Source organism: Triturus cristatus, chromosome 3_2 (assembly GCF_964204655.1).
Source record: "Triturus cristatus chromosome 3_2, aTriCri1.1, whole genome shotgun sequence".
NCBI classification, from domain to species: domain Eukaryota; kingdom Metazoa; phylum Chordata; class Amphibia; order Caudata; family Salamandridae; genus Triturus; species Triturus cristatus.
In genome coordinates, this window is record NC_140584.1 from 825,666,905 (window position 1) to 825,683,216 (window position 16,312).

General features: G+C 42.4%; 1 protein-coding gene across 1 annotated transcript; it reads left to right on the forward strand.

Annotated features, from left to right (window-relative positions):
• Positions 1-125: 125 nt before the first annotated feature.
• CRK (CRK proto-oncogene, adaptor protein) lies at positions 126-15,662 on the forward strand. Its single transcript, XM_085649044.1, has 3 exons — positions 126-386; positions 3,898-4,430; positions 10,865-15,662. The coding sequence occupies exons 1-3, from the start codon at positions 191-193 to the stop codon at positions 11,000-11,002; spliced, it is 867 nt and encodes a 288-aa protein (XP_085505170.1). The 5' UTR covers positions 126-190; the 3' UTR covers positions 11,003-15,662.
• Positions 15,663-16,312: the final 650 nt, after the last annotated feature.

A 16,312-nucleotide genomic window follows, 5' to 3' on the forward strand; every position in this document is an offset into this window, starting at 1 on the left:
ACTTCTTTTGTCTCCTTTCTATGTTACTTGTGGCACCTACTATAGTCTCAGGAAAAGCTGCAACGTCTGACCGATAATCCGGTTACCGTTAACACCCATTGGTTGCGATCTCGGCTCTCGACGTCACTTCCGGTAGGTGAGGCCGCGTTTCCGGCCGCCATTTCGGGCTGCGCTCGGGGGCGGTGGCGCCATGTCCGGGCACTTCGATGCAGAGGACCGCGATGCTTGGTACTGGGGGCGACAGACCCGAGTCGAGGCAGTGGCCCTTTTGCAAGGCCAGCGACACGGGACGTTCCTGGTCCGCGACTCGGCCACAATCCCCGGGGACTACGTGCTCTCTGTGTCCGAAAACTCGCGAGTGTCCCACTACATCATCAACAGGGGGAGTAAGTGCTGCTGGGAAAGAAGGGAACGAGTTGTGGAGTCTCTGGGCGCTTATCTGCAGCAGTTGCATGCGCTCTACCAATTCCAATGCATCTTTAGATACATCTACTTAAGTAAAGAGCTCTGGTGTTTGGAACTAGAATGGAAAGTTTGGGGGTGGGGAAGCTAGTCTAGACGCTTGGACGGTATAACTACTGATTTTTTTTTTTGTATCAGGGTCCACTAATTATCGTCATAAAATTGCAAGGTACAATACTGATTAAGTCGTCAACAACTACGTTAAAAATCCTTATGGCCATCTAAGTCCACGCTGCAGGTCCCGTTTATATTTAGCTTCACCGTAGATAATTTGTGTTTTCCAGATGTTGGTTTTTCGTGCCATCTGACATGTATACTATGAATTGAGTCGGCTGTAGGTCTTTATTATAATTTCGTGTGAAAGGGGTGTATTCAGGTTTAAAATATTGACCGCGCCAAAGGAAGTGATTTGTGGTAGGTGTGTGAGGTGAGAGAGTAAAACGAAGAGGAGGCGATGAGGCAGCAAAGTGTATGTAGGAGTACGCTAAAAAGAGTGATGGAGTATATTTTTTATGAGATAGTACAGATACGCGATTTCAGAACAGTGAGCAAAAAGTGTCTTACAGTGAGAGCGTTCTGGTCTATTAATGCCTGGTGTTCTTTAATACAGCAGAAGGATTTATTATAGCCTGCTGCCTAGGGCTTTAGCGGATGTCGAAGGCCCTGAACTGCGGCTCGGGCTTGTAACGGGTATAACAACTGGTATAGCCTGCGGAAGCTAGCTATAATAAAACCTATTAGAGCGTTCTATCCCCGCTAAGGGTAGAATGTTTTAAAGTAAAAAGCGAGAAACATGCAAACATTGGAATGTTGGAACAGATGCTTATACCTGCCATTATAAGTCCGGAGCTACTCCTATTATCTTCATTAGAGTTTTCTCTACGTCCAACGTTCTAATGGTCCTTAGTAAAATAGCGATGAAATTACCAATGTCGAGATGTGAACTTTAAATCTGTCATAGCTAGTGGTCACTGTTTCTTAAACATCTCTTGTACGAGGTACTGTGCGTTTTGCTTTGTTTTGTGCTCCTGCTGCATTCAGTTTGCCTGATACAAATGGCTTAATCTGCCAGCCTTGTGTGTGGACCTCAAAACACGATTCTGGTAGGGTAGAACTGCCGATTCTTCGCTTTTATGGTGTTCGTCTGAAACGATTAATGCCACATAAGCGGTTTCCAAATTAGTTCCTCGAATTTTGTGCCGTGGGACAGTCTGACGCACGCACTCCGCCTGTGACTTCTGTGGTCAAAGGCCGCCTTACAATGTTAGTATTTACTCCTGATTTTAATAGCCCCGTTACACCCCCCACCTGAACCTGCTGAAGGTTTTAATTGATTTGTGCTGCTCTTTCACAATTGTTGCCTCAATTTTTTTTACTTTGAAGACGCGTCCCGCCACCAGTGTGGTTGTTTGCTGCTCTTTTCAGCGACCCGCTATATATATTATACCGACCCACATTTCATTTCCGTCGAGGGGTGCTCCCTCTTTTACCAACCTTATGTCCCTGCTTGCTCAGTGTATTCCCGTTGTGTATAGTGCACACAGTGAATTCTCTAGCAGTGTAGAGTATGCGGCTTTAATTCTGCATGCTTTATACATTTACCTATTTTGTGTCTAGCTTGTTGGCTGGATTAAAACAAAGATTTGTATCTCAGACCTTTGTATACGGCCAAAATGCTGCATTTTTATCGCTTTCCTGTAGGGAGACATGTACTCAGAAAATTTATAGTGAGAATGCGAGTTGAAATAGCATAGTCGCAGCCCACATATTTGTTACACGTTGTAGAAATACATGATTCCACTTCACAAAGTCATGGCTGTGGTTCAGCCAGCGTTTTGTTGCATGGTGAAATAACTGTTTTGACAAGCAGTTTTCCTTATTTTTAATGTTCTGATTAACTTAGAATGTAGTAATTTAAAAAGTATATTTTACAGCAAGAAATAATTATTTTAATATATTATAATTACTACTCTTAAACAGTGACACTTTCTCCAGGGAGTTCTGAAATGAAGGTATTTGAACAAAAATGGGAAGAAACGAACAAGCATTGACAAAGTCAGTAAGAATCACCTTAAAAGACCAGGTCATTTGGTTTTACAAGGGCTTGTTGGCATGTGAAAGCATGCGTCAAGACGCATGCACCTGTATAGTCGTCAATTTTGGAATGGGTTTTCTATGAAAGGGAACCCGTCCTAAGGTGGTTGCTGATGTGTATGCGTGTATCTTTGTACGCGTGGTTGCACATGCATCACTACGCAAATCGGCTATGTTAGAATGGCAAATTAAAGGGAGATGGTAAACGCAAGTGCCCACAGCCAAATTAAGCGAGTGGCTCACCAGCATTTTGCAGCTGCCTGGCCCTCGTAAAAATACAGCAGCGGTAGGGGGCGGAAAGAAAGAACACGCACCAATTGAGATCAATAACCAATTAAAAAAGAAACACTCCATCTCAAGGATTCAGCTTGTTCATTCGATTAGAACACTGAGGGAAATGCTCCTGCCCAGGATGAGGTCCAGAACAGGGAGGAAAGTCATTTAATCGATATAGGACAACAGAGACTAAGCGATTCAATCGCGGAAAAAGGGGGTTGGACTCCCTTTATTTTAACCATAGAACTGTCTGAAGATAACTTCTGACCTTAAATAATTGACTCCTAACACTGGCATTTATAATGCAACAAACTACACTGACTAAAGTACGTGCTACTATTCTGTTTGCACTTGGGTTTTTCTTTCTTTTTGAAAATAATAAAAAAAATATTAACACAGTAATTGACTCCCAGGTTTGCTATTAAACCAAAACATGTAATGTGCCATAAACTACGAACTCGTACGTCTTTTTTTTTTTCTTCTTCTGTGAAACCACTGTTTCATATTTGTATACATAGCTTTAATTTCAGCACCTATTTCCCAGTAACACGCAGCCACTTATGCCTCCTCTTGGTCCGCCGTGCAGTGTTAGCACCTTGGTTCTACAATAAAACTATGCTTAAACCATAAAAGCATCCAGTGGAATCTAATGCCATGCTGCTGCAAGGGATTAGCTTTTGTCCTTTGAGATCAACGTACAATCCAGTTTCCTAAATTGTGTTGCACTACTACTAAACTGTTTTACCTGCTCTTTTTAGGTCGAGCAAGACCTGTAGTCAACAGAATATGGAGGGTAATCCCTCCTGCTGCTTGTTTATTACCCTTGGTAACGAGCATTCACGTCAGTGCATTCCAGTAGAGTAGAACATCGTCAGCCTTCTCATCGCAACACTTCTTAACCTTTTTTGTAAAGTTTCAACCTACGTTATAGAATTACATGTGAATAAATGCCTATTCTGAAAGCTAGTTATTCTTCTGATGCCTGCATTTTAACCCAGGCAATTACATTTGAACTGGCTGATGCGCTCTGCCGTCTTGTAATACTAATTTTCTTTTCTCTTTCAGGTTCTAACCCTCCCCGGTTTCGCATAGGTGACCAAGAATTTGAATCACTGCCTGCTTTGTTGGAATTCTATAAAATCCACTACCTGGACACTACCACATTGATTGAACCTGTAACCAAGTCAGTGCAGACTGGTGTTACTTTGAGGCAGGAAGAAGCAGAGTATGTGCGGGCCCTCTTTGACTTTACTGGAAATGACGACGAGGATTTGCCCTTTAAAAAGGGAGACATCCTGAAGATTCGGGATAAGCCTGAGGAGCAGTGGTGGAATGCAGAGGACAACGACGGAAAAAGGGGAATGATACCTGTTCCCTATGTGGAGAAGTACAGGCCTGTCTCTACTTCAGTACCAAGTCTGATTGGAGGTAACCAGGAAAATTCCCACCTCCAACCACTGGGTGGGACTGAGCCAGGGCCCTATGCCCAACCCAGCATCAACACTCCGCTTCCTAACCTCCAGAATGGGCCTATTTATGCCAGGGTTATCCAGAAGCGAGTCCCCAATGCCTACGACAAGACAGCCTTGGCTTTGGAGGTACATAATTGGCACAGACTAGAAGAAACTAATCTGTGAGGGCTTTCCCTTTCAGATGAAACAGCATGTTAGTGATGCTGCTGTAGAAAACATGTTCTCGATGCTTGGGGGCGCGGGTGCTCTTGTTTAGGATTTGAATACTGTATGAACTGTAGTTCTGCTATGTGCCATGTTCATATTATCGGCACCCAGCTGTTTTTCTTTTCCCACATTCTCTGCTACTTTGCAGTGGATCACTGTTGCCTCATTGTCATGGACCCTGTGTTGAATAGCAGGAGTGGTCAGCATTCTCATTTATCCAGGAAGTGTATATTGTGCTGTGAAGTGGATGTTAGTGAAAACTGTCAATTTTTGTTTTTATTTTTTTCCTAATCTTTTGTCTGATTCCTGGAGGTTCACAAATATTTAACTCTGGTTTTTATAGTTTAACTGATGGCAGCAAAAGTAATTGCTATGCATACAACCTACACGCACGACTCATTCCTAATTATGCAAGCACGGTAATGGATTGAAGGCTTTAGACAGTGGGTGGCAAGTTGCAGGAACCTGAAGATTCATGCACTTGGTGTTGCAAAGGAGGTGATAGTTCTGGGATCAGGAAAGTCTAGGCATGCTGTGCCTTTGGAAAGGGGTCATACAGATCGATATCGGTATAGCAAATAGATATCTGTATAGCGAAGGTGTAATATGTATGGAAACGTGCATTGGAGAACTTTTTTGTGACTAGTCTGCAGGTATTGCCGTTGTAGTGGTTTGGTGTCCATTGGGGAGCAGCTAATATACTGCACTATCAACAAGCAAAAATGGTGCTGGATAGCAAATGCATGGTGTTTGCTTGTTCACTGCCATGCCTCATTCGGTCAGTACGTGCTGTATATGAAATTGTATACAAATCCATGCAATGTTTTGTTATATCCAAGTGTGAAAAGGCTACTCTTCAGTTTGTGATCTTAAACAACGTATGTAGATTCAGCGGTGTTATTTTATTACGTTTGGGCCGAGAGGTCACAACGAGCTTACTGATTTGCATTGGAGATTTAAAAGGTTGTGCTGGTTAAATTGAAGGCATTGTTCAAAATTGGGAGCTGAAGCAATGTAGGCATGAGTGCTGGTGGTGGGCTACAATCGGGTCGGCACTAGTCAATGGAGCTTTGACTGACAGCTGTTATCCAATTTGTCTAATTTGCAAAGCCAAGTGTCAGCCAGCACTAGGCCTACTGGCTTTACTAATGCTGATCTTTTCTGACTAACCCGGCTGAAACTTTAATATGTTCACACCCAACATCCTCCCCTTATCTTTGCAGACATTGCCTACCGTCTTGGAGTGCCGCATTGCCTCCACTTAAGTGCACTGTTATGTTATTTAAAGTTGTCCCACGTCTTCTTTCTTGCACTTTCATCTCACTGTGGTAAATGCAGGGATACAAGCTTCAGAGTACAAAGAAATGCAAACCAGTAGGGGACTACTCCATGAAAAATCTTGTGTGCTTGGCCATCATTCATTTAGACACTTGGTGTACGCTTTCGTATTTTTTTGCTCCCCTTTAAACAACTTTTTACAACTATTTAATTTTGGGAAATCTAACGTAACTAAAGCAGCAGCCACAAGCTGATACAAGTGAAAGAAATGTACGCGTTTTGCTACAGGAAAATACATTGAAACTTGGTTTACTAATTTGGTTGACTATCCTCAGAAGCAACATTGTGTTTCTGAACATTTTGAATTTCAAAAGTTAGGTGAAATAAAAAGATTTACAATTGCGGGTTTCAGGATCGATGCACCGACAAGCTGTTTAGTTGTGAATAACCATTTAAGAGAAAAGAGCGGTCCGAAGTTATTCCACCTCAAGACTGGTTAAGGTTGGGAGAGAAATCGGAGACTGGAGTGACTAATGGTGCAACAATATCAGCTCCAGTAGACTTAGTTTGGGACAGTCTACCTTCCTATTCTATGATCGGAGTGCAAGGTCTGGAAACTAGCTATTTCCGCGAGGCTGTGGTGGCCTAGCCCTGACCAGGGCTTTAATCGTTTTTGGATGGTATTAATTGTAGTTGGTGCACGTTTTGTCCATTACAGGGAGAGAACATGTCATCGAACTCTAGGCATAGCAGGTGAATATGGCCGTGTGCTTTTTCTTGCTATAGCAAAGACATCATTTGGATGCGATGTGCAAGGACTCAACATACCTGGGCATTATAGGTATGGGCATGAGGAGGAGTCCGAATATGCAACCCTAGTTTAGGCATGTGCTGTGGTTCATTTCTATGCTTGAATAATGTGATGGTGGCCTTTGGTGCTTTGTGGTCTTGAAGGATTAGTTGTGTGTTTTTGAACATTCTGAACACCGTTTTGACTTACCCTTGATTAGATTTGGTCATCCCGAGCAAGTGATAAGTTTGCAATATGATAACTGTCAAAGGGTTCAGAGTGTCCTGCAGTATTAGTCCTTGAAGTAGTTATCAAGTTTACCTATATTATGTAGCATCCCGCCATTCTTTGACCTTCCTTAAAACAGTTTGAGACAATGGAGTTAGGGTGATAGGGTTAATAAAATCACAGGAGAAAATATCTGGGATTAGTCGGCAGTAGCCATCGGAACGTATGCAGACCAGACTGCTCCCTTAGATAGACATCGCGCCCAGGCCATTGGCAGCGCTGGAGGAAGCTGCAGGTGAGAAGCGAAGAGGCACTCGCCATAAGCGGCAAGCATGACCTTGCCCTGCAGGCACAAGAAGAGTTTTAGGAATTGAGATTGATGCATGTCAGTGCCGGTAAGAAGCAGACCACTAGAAAGGAGGATTCGAGGAGCAGGTAGAAAGTGAGGGACCACACTGACAGCCCAATAATTCTGCACTTCTTTAACATTTAACCGATATACACTGAGATGGACAGACCCTTAAAAGGGGTAAGCCCAGCAGTGCTTCTACCCTGTTTGTCTTCAGCCAGTGCATGAAGGCTAGAGAGACGACTAACACTGCCAAGAAACACGCCAGAGAAAGGGCGAAAGCTCTCGGAGCTTGCTGTCTTGTGTTGTGAGATTGGATGGCCACTGACTGTCCTGTGAAAGAGATGCGGCCTCGTCTGACATGCGGCTCTCTGGCTTGCTAAGGAGCCCATTGTTTGATACAGATGGACTTGTTGTGTGGATTGATCTTTTTAGATCCTGTGTGGCTGATGGCCCTGGACTGCAGCCCAAGTGTTAGAGGGCGCTCCGTTATGGTTGGCCTGATTCGTCCTTCCTAACCGTTTTCTCGCCCTGCACCTATTGATTTTATCCGTGGGAAATGGAGGACATCAGTAAATGAGCCAGAACACTGGACTGAGACTTTCTTCCTGTACAACTTATTTTCTTGATTACTTTCGCCATTCTGAAAGTGGTTGCCACTGATATTTGAGTTTATATAAAATCAATAAAGCTGAAGTTTCACGGGAATGACGAGGCACATAGGATGTATGGAAAAAGATAAATTTCTCGATTGCGAACACTTTTTAAGATTAGGTGCTAATATTAGGCAATTGTGTTTTTTTTTTTTATGCCTCTGAAGGAATTTAAATTAGACATGCCATGCTTCAAATCTCTAGCCATCGGGTAAGACTCAAACGTCAGTGGCAAGCACTCAAGTTAGTGCTCTAATCTTACAGGCCTGTATAATGTACTTGTATTTCGTAAACTCGCGTGTATCCAGGTGGTCTATTGGTGCTGCTGTAATTAATAGGGTGCAGTGCCTAGTGATCTGCTATGGATTAAACCAGGTAGCACATTGTAGGGTGGGGTTAAGTTTTGGCTTTCTTCTCGAAGATGGTTCGCTAGGTTATCTGTATATTAATTCAGGGATGATGCACAAACGGAATTACAGAGATCTGCAATATTTTTCGGACTGCACAGGTAGAAAGTCAGATGTGGATTACCTAGCAGACCAGAGTGATCGTCCAAGTTGATGCTTATAACCTGGGCATTCTTAAAGCTGGTTTTTATAGTCTAAAGCACTTGGCACTGAAATGGGCGCAGGGGTAAGACGGTGTTTTTGCAGTATATTCATAGTTCGGAGGTAGTCAAATTCGAAACAGGTGTCCTCTTGGTCGTTTAGCAAGCAGAGCAAGCTGTCTAGGTATGTGGTTAAGAGGCTCTAAGTCAGGTAGAGTTAAAATTGAACATCTGATCTAGGAAAGCTTCTGTTTTTTTCGGGCCATTATCCTGGATGGCGGTCTGCTTAACCAGCCTTTTCCAGGATCCTAAGTTATCAATTGAGGAGGTAGCAAAAGAGTCTGTAAGCGCTAAGTTTATTATATGCACTAGCAGTTGGCCTCACCTTGGTATTGATTAGCTTTGGTAAGCAGTCCTCTTTACTGAGATGATGGGTGAGTTCTGTTTTAAGCCCATTGTGATCCATCACACTGTCTTCCTTGGTTATTCATTATGATAGCATATGTATGTAGGTCTGAGGGTGTGTTGGATTACAAAACCCTTCTGCGAAAACAATTTTCAGCAATTAAGTTTGCAGTCACAAGTGAGACTTTTTTTGTAATTGCACTGAAATCGTCTCGTCTCAATGAGACGGAGAGGCATCCTGGAGTACCACAAGATTGGTGTGATTCCAATGTTTTGTGTCTTCAAATGGTTTGCCTAATTTGCATGCAGTCTACTGCCTACGGCTTTTAAACAGTTTGTGGTTGCCCGTGCCTCCACCTCTCCTAGTCTGCACTCAAACAGCTGTGTAACCTGTCTGCAGCAGGTATTTGTGCGCTTTCCCTAACTCGCTAGGCTCGGAGCCTCTGCTGTGGTCTCATCTTAAGGGCATAAACCTGCTTGCAGAGTAGAACTATTACTAGGGTCTCATTAGTAAATCCAGCTACACTGTTCACTGACAACCCACTCAATCCTACTCGGATGGTTTGTTTAGGAGGAACTTTGCATTTCAAATGAATCTGGGGTAAAGATTTCAACCCTCGGCCCAATCGCATGCGGACTGGGGATGGGGGAGCTTTGTAAATTGGTTGTATTCCTTGTTAATCAACGTTTACACTTGCATGTCCTGCGGGAGCTGTAGCTCGGCAGACAAACTGCTTTCCAGATCTCACCTCATCTGAATAATTGACTTGGTGCACATCTTTTCATTTCTACAGTGAATATATTTGCTGAGCCAGTGTTTGTGTAATTTGTTTTATTTTTTAAGATGCCCACAGCCAGACACTCCTATTGTTGAGCAACACAGTCCTTTATGAAAGTGTGGACACTGCTGAACATACTTTCACAGATTGGTCTTGGTGTCTCATTATACAGTCTTCATATTTGTGTGCCTGCCTTTTGGTTACCTTGTACTACAAGTTGCATAGACCAGACCATCATGCCACTTATCAAATACCTTGTCTATTCCGCTTCAACTTGCTGGCCACTTGACTGTTTTATTTGTCTCTTTGACTGACCTGCTTACTCACTTTTCCCCCCCACTGGACTTCAGCTATTTTGAATCTGTTTGCCCAGTTGAGCTACTACAAATGTAATTTTCTATCTTTTTTGGTCTTTATATGGACATTCAGGAGAGCATTGAGAGTAAAATTAAATTGCAGCGCTCCACTTCTTGGGAGCTTTCTATAATTGCAAGGAACACTAGCTGAGATTCGAATAGCTTGTTAAATGTCCTACAGCACACTTTGTGTCTAGTTCGTTTTGACCACCTGTGTGACGATTGGTCTCTTCGCTATTCTTTGAGTATTGTGACATCTGTCCTCCCTTTCCAATCACAATCTCCACCCTCCTCCTTTTTATTTTTAGGGCTTGCCTACTAGCTGTCTGGTTGTGAAAGACCTATTGTGAACTTGCAGCCTGCCCATTCCTTTCCATTGGTTGACTTTGTCACTCTAATTTGCTTGCTTATTCGATTGATGTCCATCTTGTATTTTTTCCCTCCCCTAGTGCATGACTTCTTTACAATCCCTTTATTGCCTGGCTTGTATCCTTCCATTACCTACATTTGATCAGTGTTTCCTGAGGGAAAGTATTTGAAAAATAAACCATTTATAAAGATTAAAAACATTAACTTCTCTGTACAGTTTTGAGATACCATAAACGTTTGCTTTTCCTCCAGGAGGAAATCTTTTCTTTTTTAAGCCATACTTTACGAATAATAGCAAAGTCTACTGTTTTGTAAAGGCAAGACCTATTGGCTTTGCTGGTACTTGTCACAATCTCATTTGATCTTTCCCCCTATCTTCCTGTCTATTGTGTTGCTTGTACATGCATTAGCTTTTCCTGTCTGCCATATAGGTGACTGCCTCCGTTTCTTGTTGGTACCATTATCAGTGAGCCTCCACGTCATGTAGAGGTTCGCTACCTGTCCAGTCTGCAGATTTTCTTTAACTTTTCCTTGTGTTAATGGGAACGAGTGGATTCTTGGGAGTTTATGCTAAAAATCTGTTTTTCTTTTCCCTGCAGGTCGGTGACCTGGTAAAAGTGACCAAGATTAATGTTAGTGGTCAGTGGGAGGGAGAGTGCAACAACAAATGTGGACACTTTCCTTTCACGCATGTTCGTCTGCTCGATCAACAGAACCCCGACGAGGACTTCAGCTGAGTGTGGCTCCGTCATTCTCTCAATCTGGGAACACTTACTGCCTCCGACCGCCATTCAGACGCTTCCTCCCGATGCCGGGTGCTTGCTGGTCTTTCCTATTTGCATCAGAGCTCCACAGGCAGCTGTGTAACAACTTGACCAGTTAAAGATGTTATGCGCTTCCAAAAGGGGTGCGTCATTTGTGTCGGATTCGAGCGTGTTCTGCAGGAGATCCACTTTTGGTAAATATGGAAGTAGATAACCAGCAGTCCATGCCACTCAACCATCCCTTCTACCATCCACCTGAGCAAGACCGGTGCGAAAGACTCTGATCCACATGATGAGGAAGAGCAGCCCTCAGTCAGTGAGAGGACACAGTGGATCATTTTTTCCTGTCAGTAGAGCAAGGAATAAGACGCAGCAGCCAGAAGGCCATCTAGAGGAAGTCTGCTGTCTGGACAGCGAGAATGGGGACCTTGTGGAGATCTGCTTTGCCATCATTGAAGGGCGGAGTACAGCTGATATGGATGAGAGGTGCTTATCCAGGGACTGAGTGGCTGGTGAGAGCGACTTGCCATTTATTGACCTCCACTGGTGCTTCCTCACATGCTCTCTATAAGCACATTCACCTGGTTTTGTACACCAAAATGCGTCAATGACTGTTTATTTTCATTTGCACACTGCTCAGACCTGTGCCAGACCGATACTGTATGGTTTGTTTAGTATAAGATGTAGACCATACTTTTGCTGGTTGTAAACCCAGGGTGGGTATATAACAGTGCTGTTATTTTCACATGCAGTACTTTGCCAAAGTCTTCAATTGTATTATGTAGCACCATTTGATGCCCGGTGACCAGCAGCCTAAAATCATAAACAAAAGTGATCTAAAGTCTAGTGTAAACCTGAATGAGGATACAGAGCGTTGTAGGCAGGGTGCTGTATGCGGTAGCTTTGAAGTGGACTTGCCACACCGTGACACAGAGCACCACTTATTTTGTGTTGTGGTGCACTAGATAGACTTTGTGGCGTGAAATAAACCTGAAGCTAGACTTTGAACTGGGGTGAAGGAGAGCACTGAATAAAAGCTTTGTGGGACATCGTAAAATGCACAATAGCGGTGCAGTGCACAAGGTAAGTGATGATTTATTCTTTGTGCACCAGCAGAAGGTTTTCGAAACCCACTGATCCATACTCTCTCGGTCCCAGGCACCAAGACTAGATACATTGCCAAGGTGCTTCAGTACTGTTGCATGACATTTTAAAGCTGTGAGCTTTGGCTCAGTGCGTAATAAAGGGTAATAATAAGCACATTCCTCCTAGCTACAGGAAGACATTTTAAGTGGAAGAGCGTTATTTGTTTTGGCGTAAGTTAATCTTGGTTAGGACATGGATTATTTTTCCAACCTTTCCCCTACATTAATCTCATTTGGATAGAAGACCAATAATTTAACGACATTTGGTATAAAAGGAATGGTCTGGAGAGAAATGATAAAGCAGTCTTATCCTTACAGGCTTGTCTTTTTTTTTTTTAAGTTATTGTAAGTTTTTTGAGGGCCATGCTACAGTTTAGTTGTTTGAGAGTACACCTTGGGATAATTTTCGTCTTGAGAGATTAGTGAACCTCCATTATATTTAGCATTTTATTTGAAAGGTTCCCTGTGCTTTGAGATCAGTTGTATTATTCTTTTAATAAAAAAGCGTATGCTTCCCTAATTCTGAATGTGAACTCTAAAGTTTAGGGATGCCTGGTTTCTTCTTGGTGCATCTCCTTCTGTGCGTGTTATGTCTGCGAAAGTTCCAACGTGCCTATAGACTTCATGGTGAAAGGTCTTCATTTGAAGTCCTGCAATTAAAATTATTGAAGGCTATTTGTTAACATCAAAAACTTAAGTTCACGCTACACAATATACAGGGTAGGTGTAACGGGCTGTAATGGTCCCTTACCTGTAGATGATCAATAGGTTTTGAGCTTGTTTCAGCCACTAGTATTGTCATAAAGGCCTAATGCAGAAATATTTTCTAACGCTAGGCAGATTAACTAGTTGCTTGCCGTAGACCTGGGGTGCACATATATGTGGAAAATCTGAGACTAACCTGCAAGCCTAAAATTGACTTTTTTATTCGAGCCCTAATTCGGTCTTCTTGATGCCACATGTGGTGTTATTGTCCACTCTAAAATGGTGTGTACTTTCTGGTTGTCAGATACTGAACTGTTTGATGTTTGTCTGGTGCCAGATGGTCGTTGACAACTTACATGGTATTTTTTTTTATAATAATAACCCATCTAGTGTTGTGCCAACGTTCATTATACAATTATATTGTTAAAGCACACTTTAGTAGAGGAAGTGAATGTACTGCTCATCTTTGATCAAGTAACCCTTGAGCTTGCATCTGTTCATGGTGTCTGCGGGTCTTCAATGATTCATGGAGTCATCTTATAGTGTACAAACAATCTAGAAATGATAGGGCTGGGGCTTTAGACTCACTGCACGCTATAATTACAGTGTGGTGCATCATTTTTATTGTAGATTTTTTTTGGAGGCCTTCATAGACCTTCTGCCTTCGTAGTAAAGTTGGGGTACTCTTGAGTTTACTGTCCTAGCGACACAGCACATTAACTCATAAGCACTCCATCAGCAAAATGTTTTTGCATTCCAGTCAAAAAGGGGTAAATTACTTTTCTGAGGACCGAAGTGCGTTTTTCTTCGTTTGGGAGCATCAGACAGTTGTTTTTTATTTTCAGTGTTTATTAAACTGTAATGTACCTAAAGTGCTGAGGGAGATCGGAACAAATTATTTGTAGGACTGTAACATGATTCAGAACAAAACATGCCTATCGCTCAGATATCAAGACTGACCTTTATTGAACTTTAATGAACCCAAGATGTTAGAAATGAGAATCAAGCAACACTCTGCCTTCCGTGAATATATTTAGAGCAAATGGTCATATGGCTGCCAGTGGATCCAAATTAGACTATTTGTGAACATTTAAGGGATCAAAAATAGTCATCTTCACCTGTGCCTCAAACCTCCACCACCGCCCCCTCTCCCCCTTCTCCCCCTCTGTAGCAGAAGCCTTACATGTACTCCATCCAATCCAGTTCTACAGCTTCAAATACGTTGTTGCACATCCTTCTTTACGGTCTTTGTATACACGTCTGCCTTTTTAGGACGGCATGGGTATGCATAACTTGTCTAGAAACGACATAATGAGCACAACCTTCTTTTTCAGTAAGGACTATATATTTGAATTCCTTTTCTCCAAAAATTCCTGTGAGCAAGCCACATGCACTCTCTAGGCAAGGCATTAAGTGCCCAGTCCAATTTCTTCAGTGGAGGTGTACCTGTACTAGCCCCTTTTTTTACTTGGAACAACTGTATATGCACATCCACTCCTCTTCTGCCCCTCCTCCCCCCCTCTCCCCTCCCCCCCCCCCCCCCCCCCCCTTTTTCCTGAGGGTTACAGATATGCTCCAAGTGCTATCTGGTGTATATGCACGCTCCCTTTTAAGAAGAGTTGTCTGTTTGATGTGAGCCACTCAGGATGGTATCAGATCTGATGTACATGGTAAGCTATGTTTTCACCCATATGCCTTGTGATGCCCAGGTATTGTACTGGCGTGAATTATGGCCCCTTTTTTGTGCACGTTGGTGGACTTTCTTAACATGTCTAATGTCAGTGTTTTTGGAGAAAATAGAATCCCCATACATTTTAATGTTCTGTTCATACCAAATAATGATTACTTTAAATCTTCTTTGGCTGGCTCCTCCATGCTGACACTGTCACAGTGACTGGTCCCTGAACACTGACACTCCTATGATTGTCCTCTCTGAGGAAATCAAAGCAAGATAAATGGGCAATGCACAATCACTGTGACATGCCATTCCCACCTACTTGATATTCCACTGTGAATAATCTTTTTGCCAACACCGTGTCGCTGTGACCGCTTTGTAAACACCAAATACCATAGACAAATCCTCAATGCTGACCTTGCATTTCACTGACTGTTTATCCCACTTAACTATTGCATGCGTCTCATTGCAGGCTCTGTCACATGCCTTCAAAACTTTCGCCGTATGAAACTGACATGCTGTAATTGACCATGTATGTCCTGTAAAATGCCCTCTCTGATACCTGTCGTTTGTCACTGTGATTGTCTCGTTGCTACCTGTTCCACTAAAGGGTAACAGCGATGCGTTTCACTAAGACCCTCATTTCTGACAATATCGCTCAAAGGCCATTCTTTGACTCCATATGTCACAGTAACAGGCCCTCATTTGTTTTCAGGCTATGCACTCCATTTTGGACCACTAGGTGCTGTGTGCCGTACACTGTGCTCCCTTTAGTCTCTCTAGTTTCAACTCTCCACCTCCTCACGTTACTTATAATAAATGTAACCTTTAAAGTCAGCTGCTATATTGTATTATGTCAACAATACCCAAACTTTTTGTACTAATATTTGACGTGGCGAGAACTCTTATTGATCTGTTGGAACTTCTTTTGTTAATAATGCAAATAGATTTTTTTAATCAATGTTAATAACACTGCCTTTTGGTAATGTTTTGTAAAAGAGACTATCTGAAGCAAGAATATAAAACGTGCCATTGTATTATAACACTATTCGCATGCATTATGTATGTTCATTTTTATGGGTAGAACAATAAAAAAAAGTGGACAAAATCCGTATTTGTGGACCTAGTGTGGTTGTAGATCTGCTAGTGTGTGATGTGTAAATTGTGCATGTGAATGATTTGGTAAGAAATAAGGGGCTGTAGTTAAAGGAAAAACATTCAGAGGTGTCAGATGTGCAATTATAGTTTGGTTTACAAATCTAGTGCAGTTTGTTGTACAGAAAGTTAAATGTGTTGGTAGAAGCACAAGTCTTGACATCAAATTATTTTTCATATAAGGCTCCTTATGAAGGTTTCCTCCATCGTCCAAGGGAGTGGAAAGGCAGTCCTCTTATTAGTTCGTGCAAAGAAGCCCAAAAAAAGAATTGTTAGGTATCCTTTTACGGTCAATGCAAGCTCATCAACTGAAATAGGACAGCGTTCATGTTTTAAGCATAATCCAGGTCGTCAAGGAGCTGTAATCTTTTCAAATACAGAGAGAATTCAGAAAGCACTATCTTTTGCAAAACGATTCAGAAAAAACGTGGTCAAGATCACCGATTTTTTTTTTTTAAAAAAAAAGAATTTTGTACTGAGAGAGAATCGCATTGCTCAGTGAACTCAAGACTGTCTTCTGCCGAACAGTAGGCAAACTTGTCCTACTTCACTATCGAAGCCTAATGGAAAGCTTGTGGGTGCCTGCCTGGTGGTAATGGATGC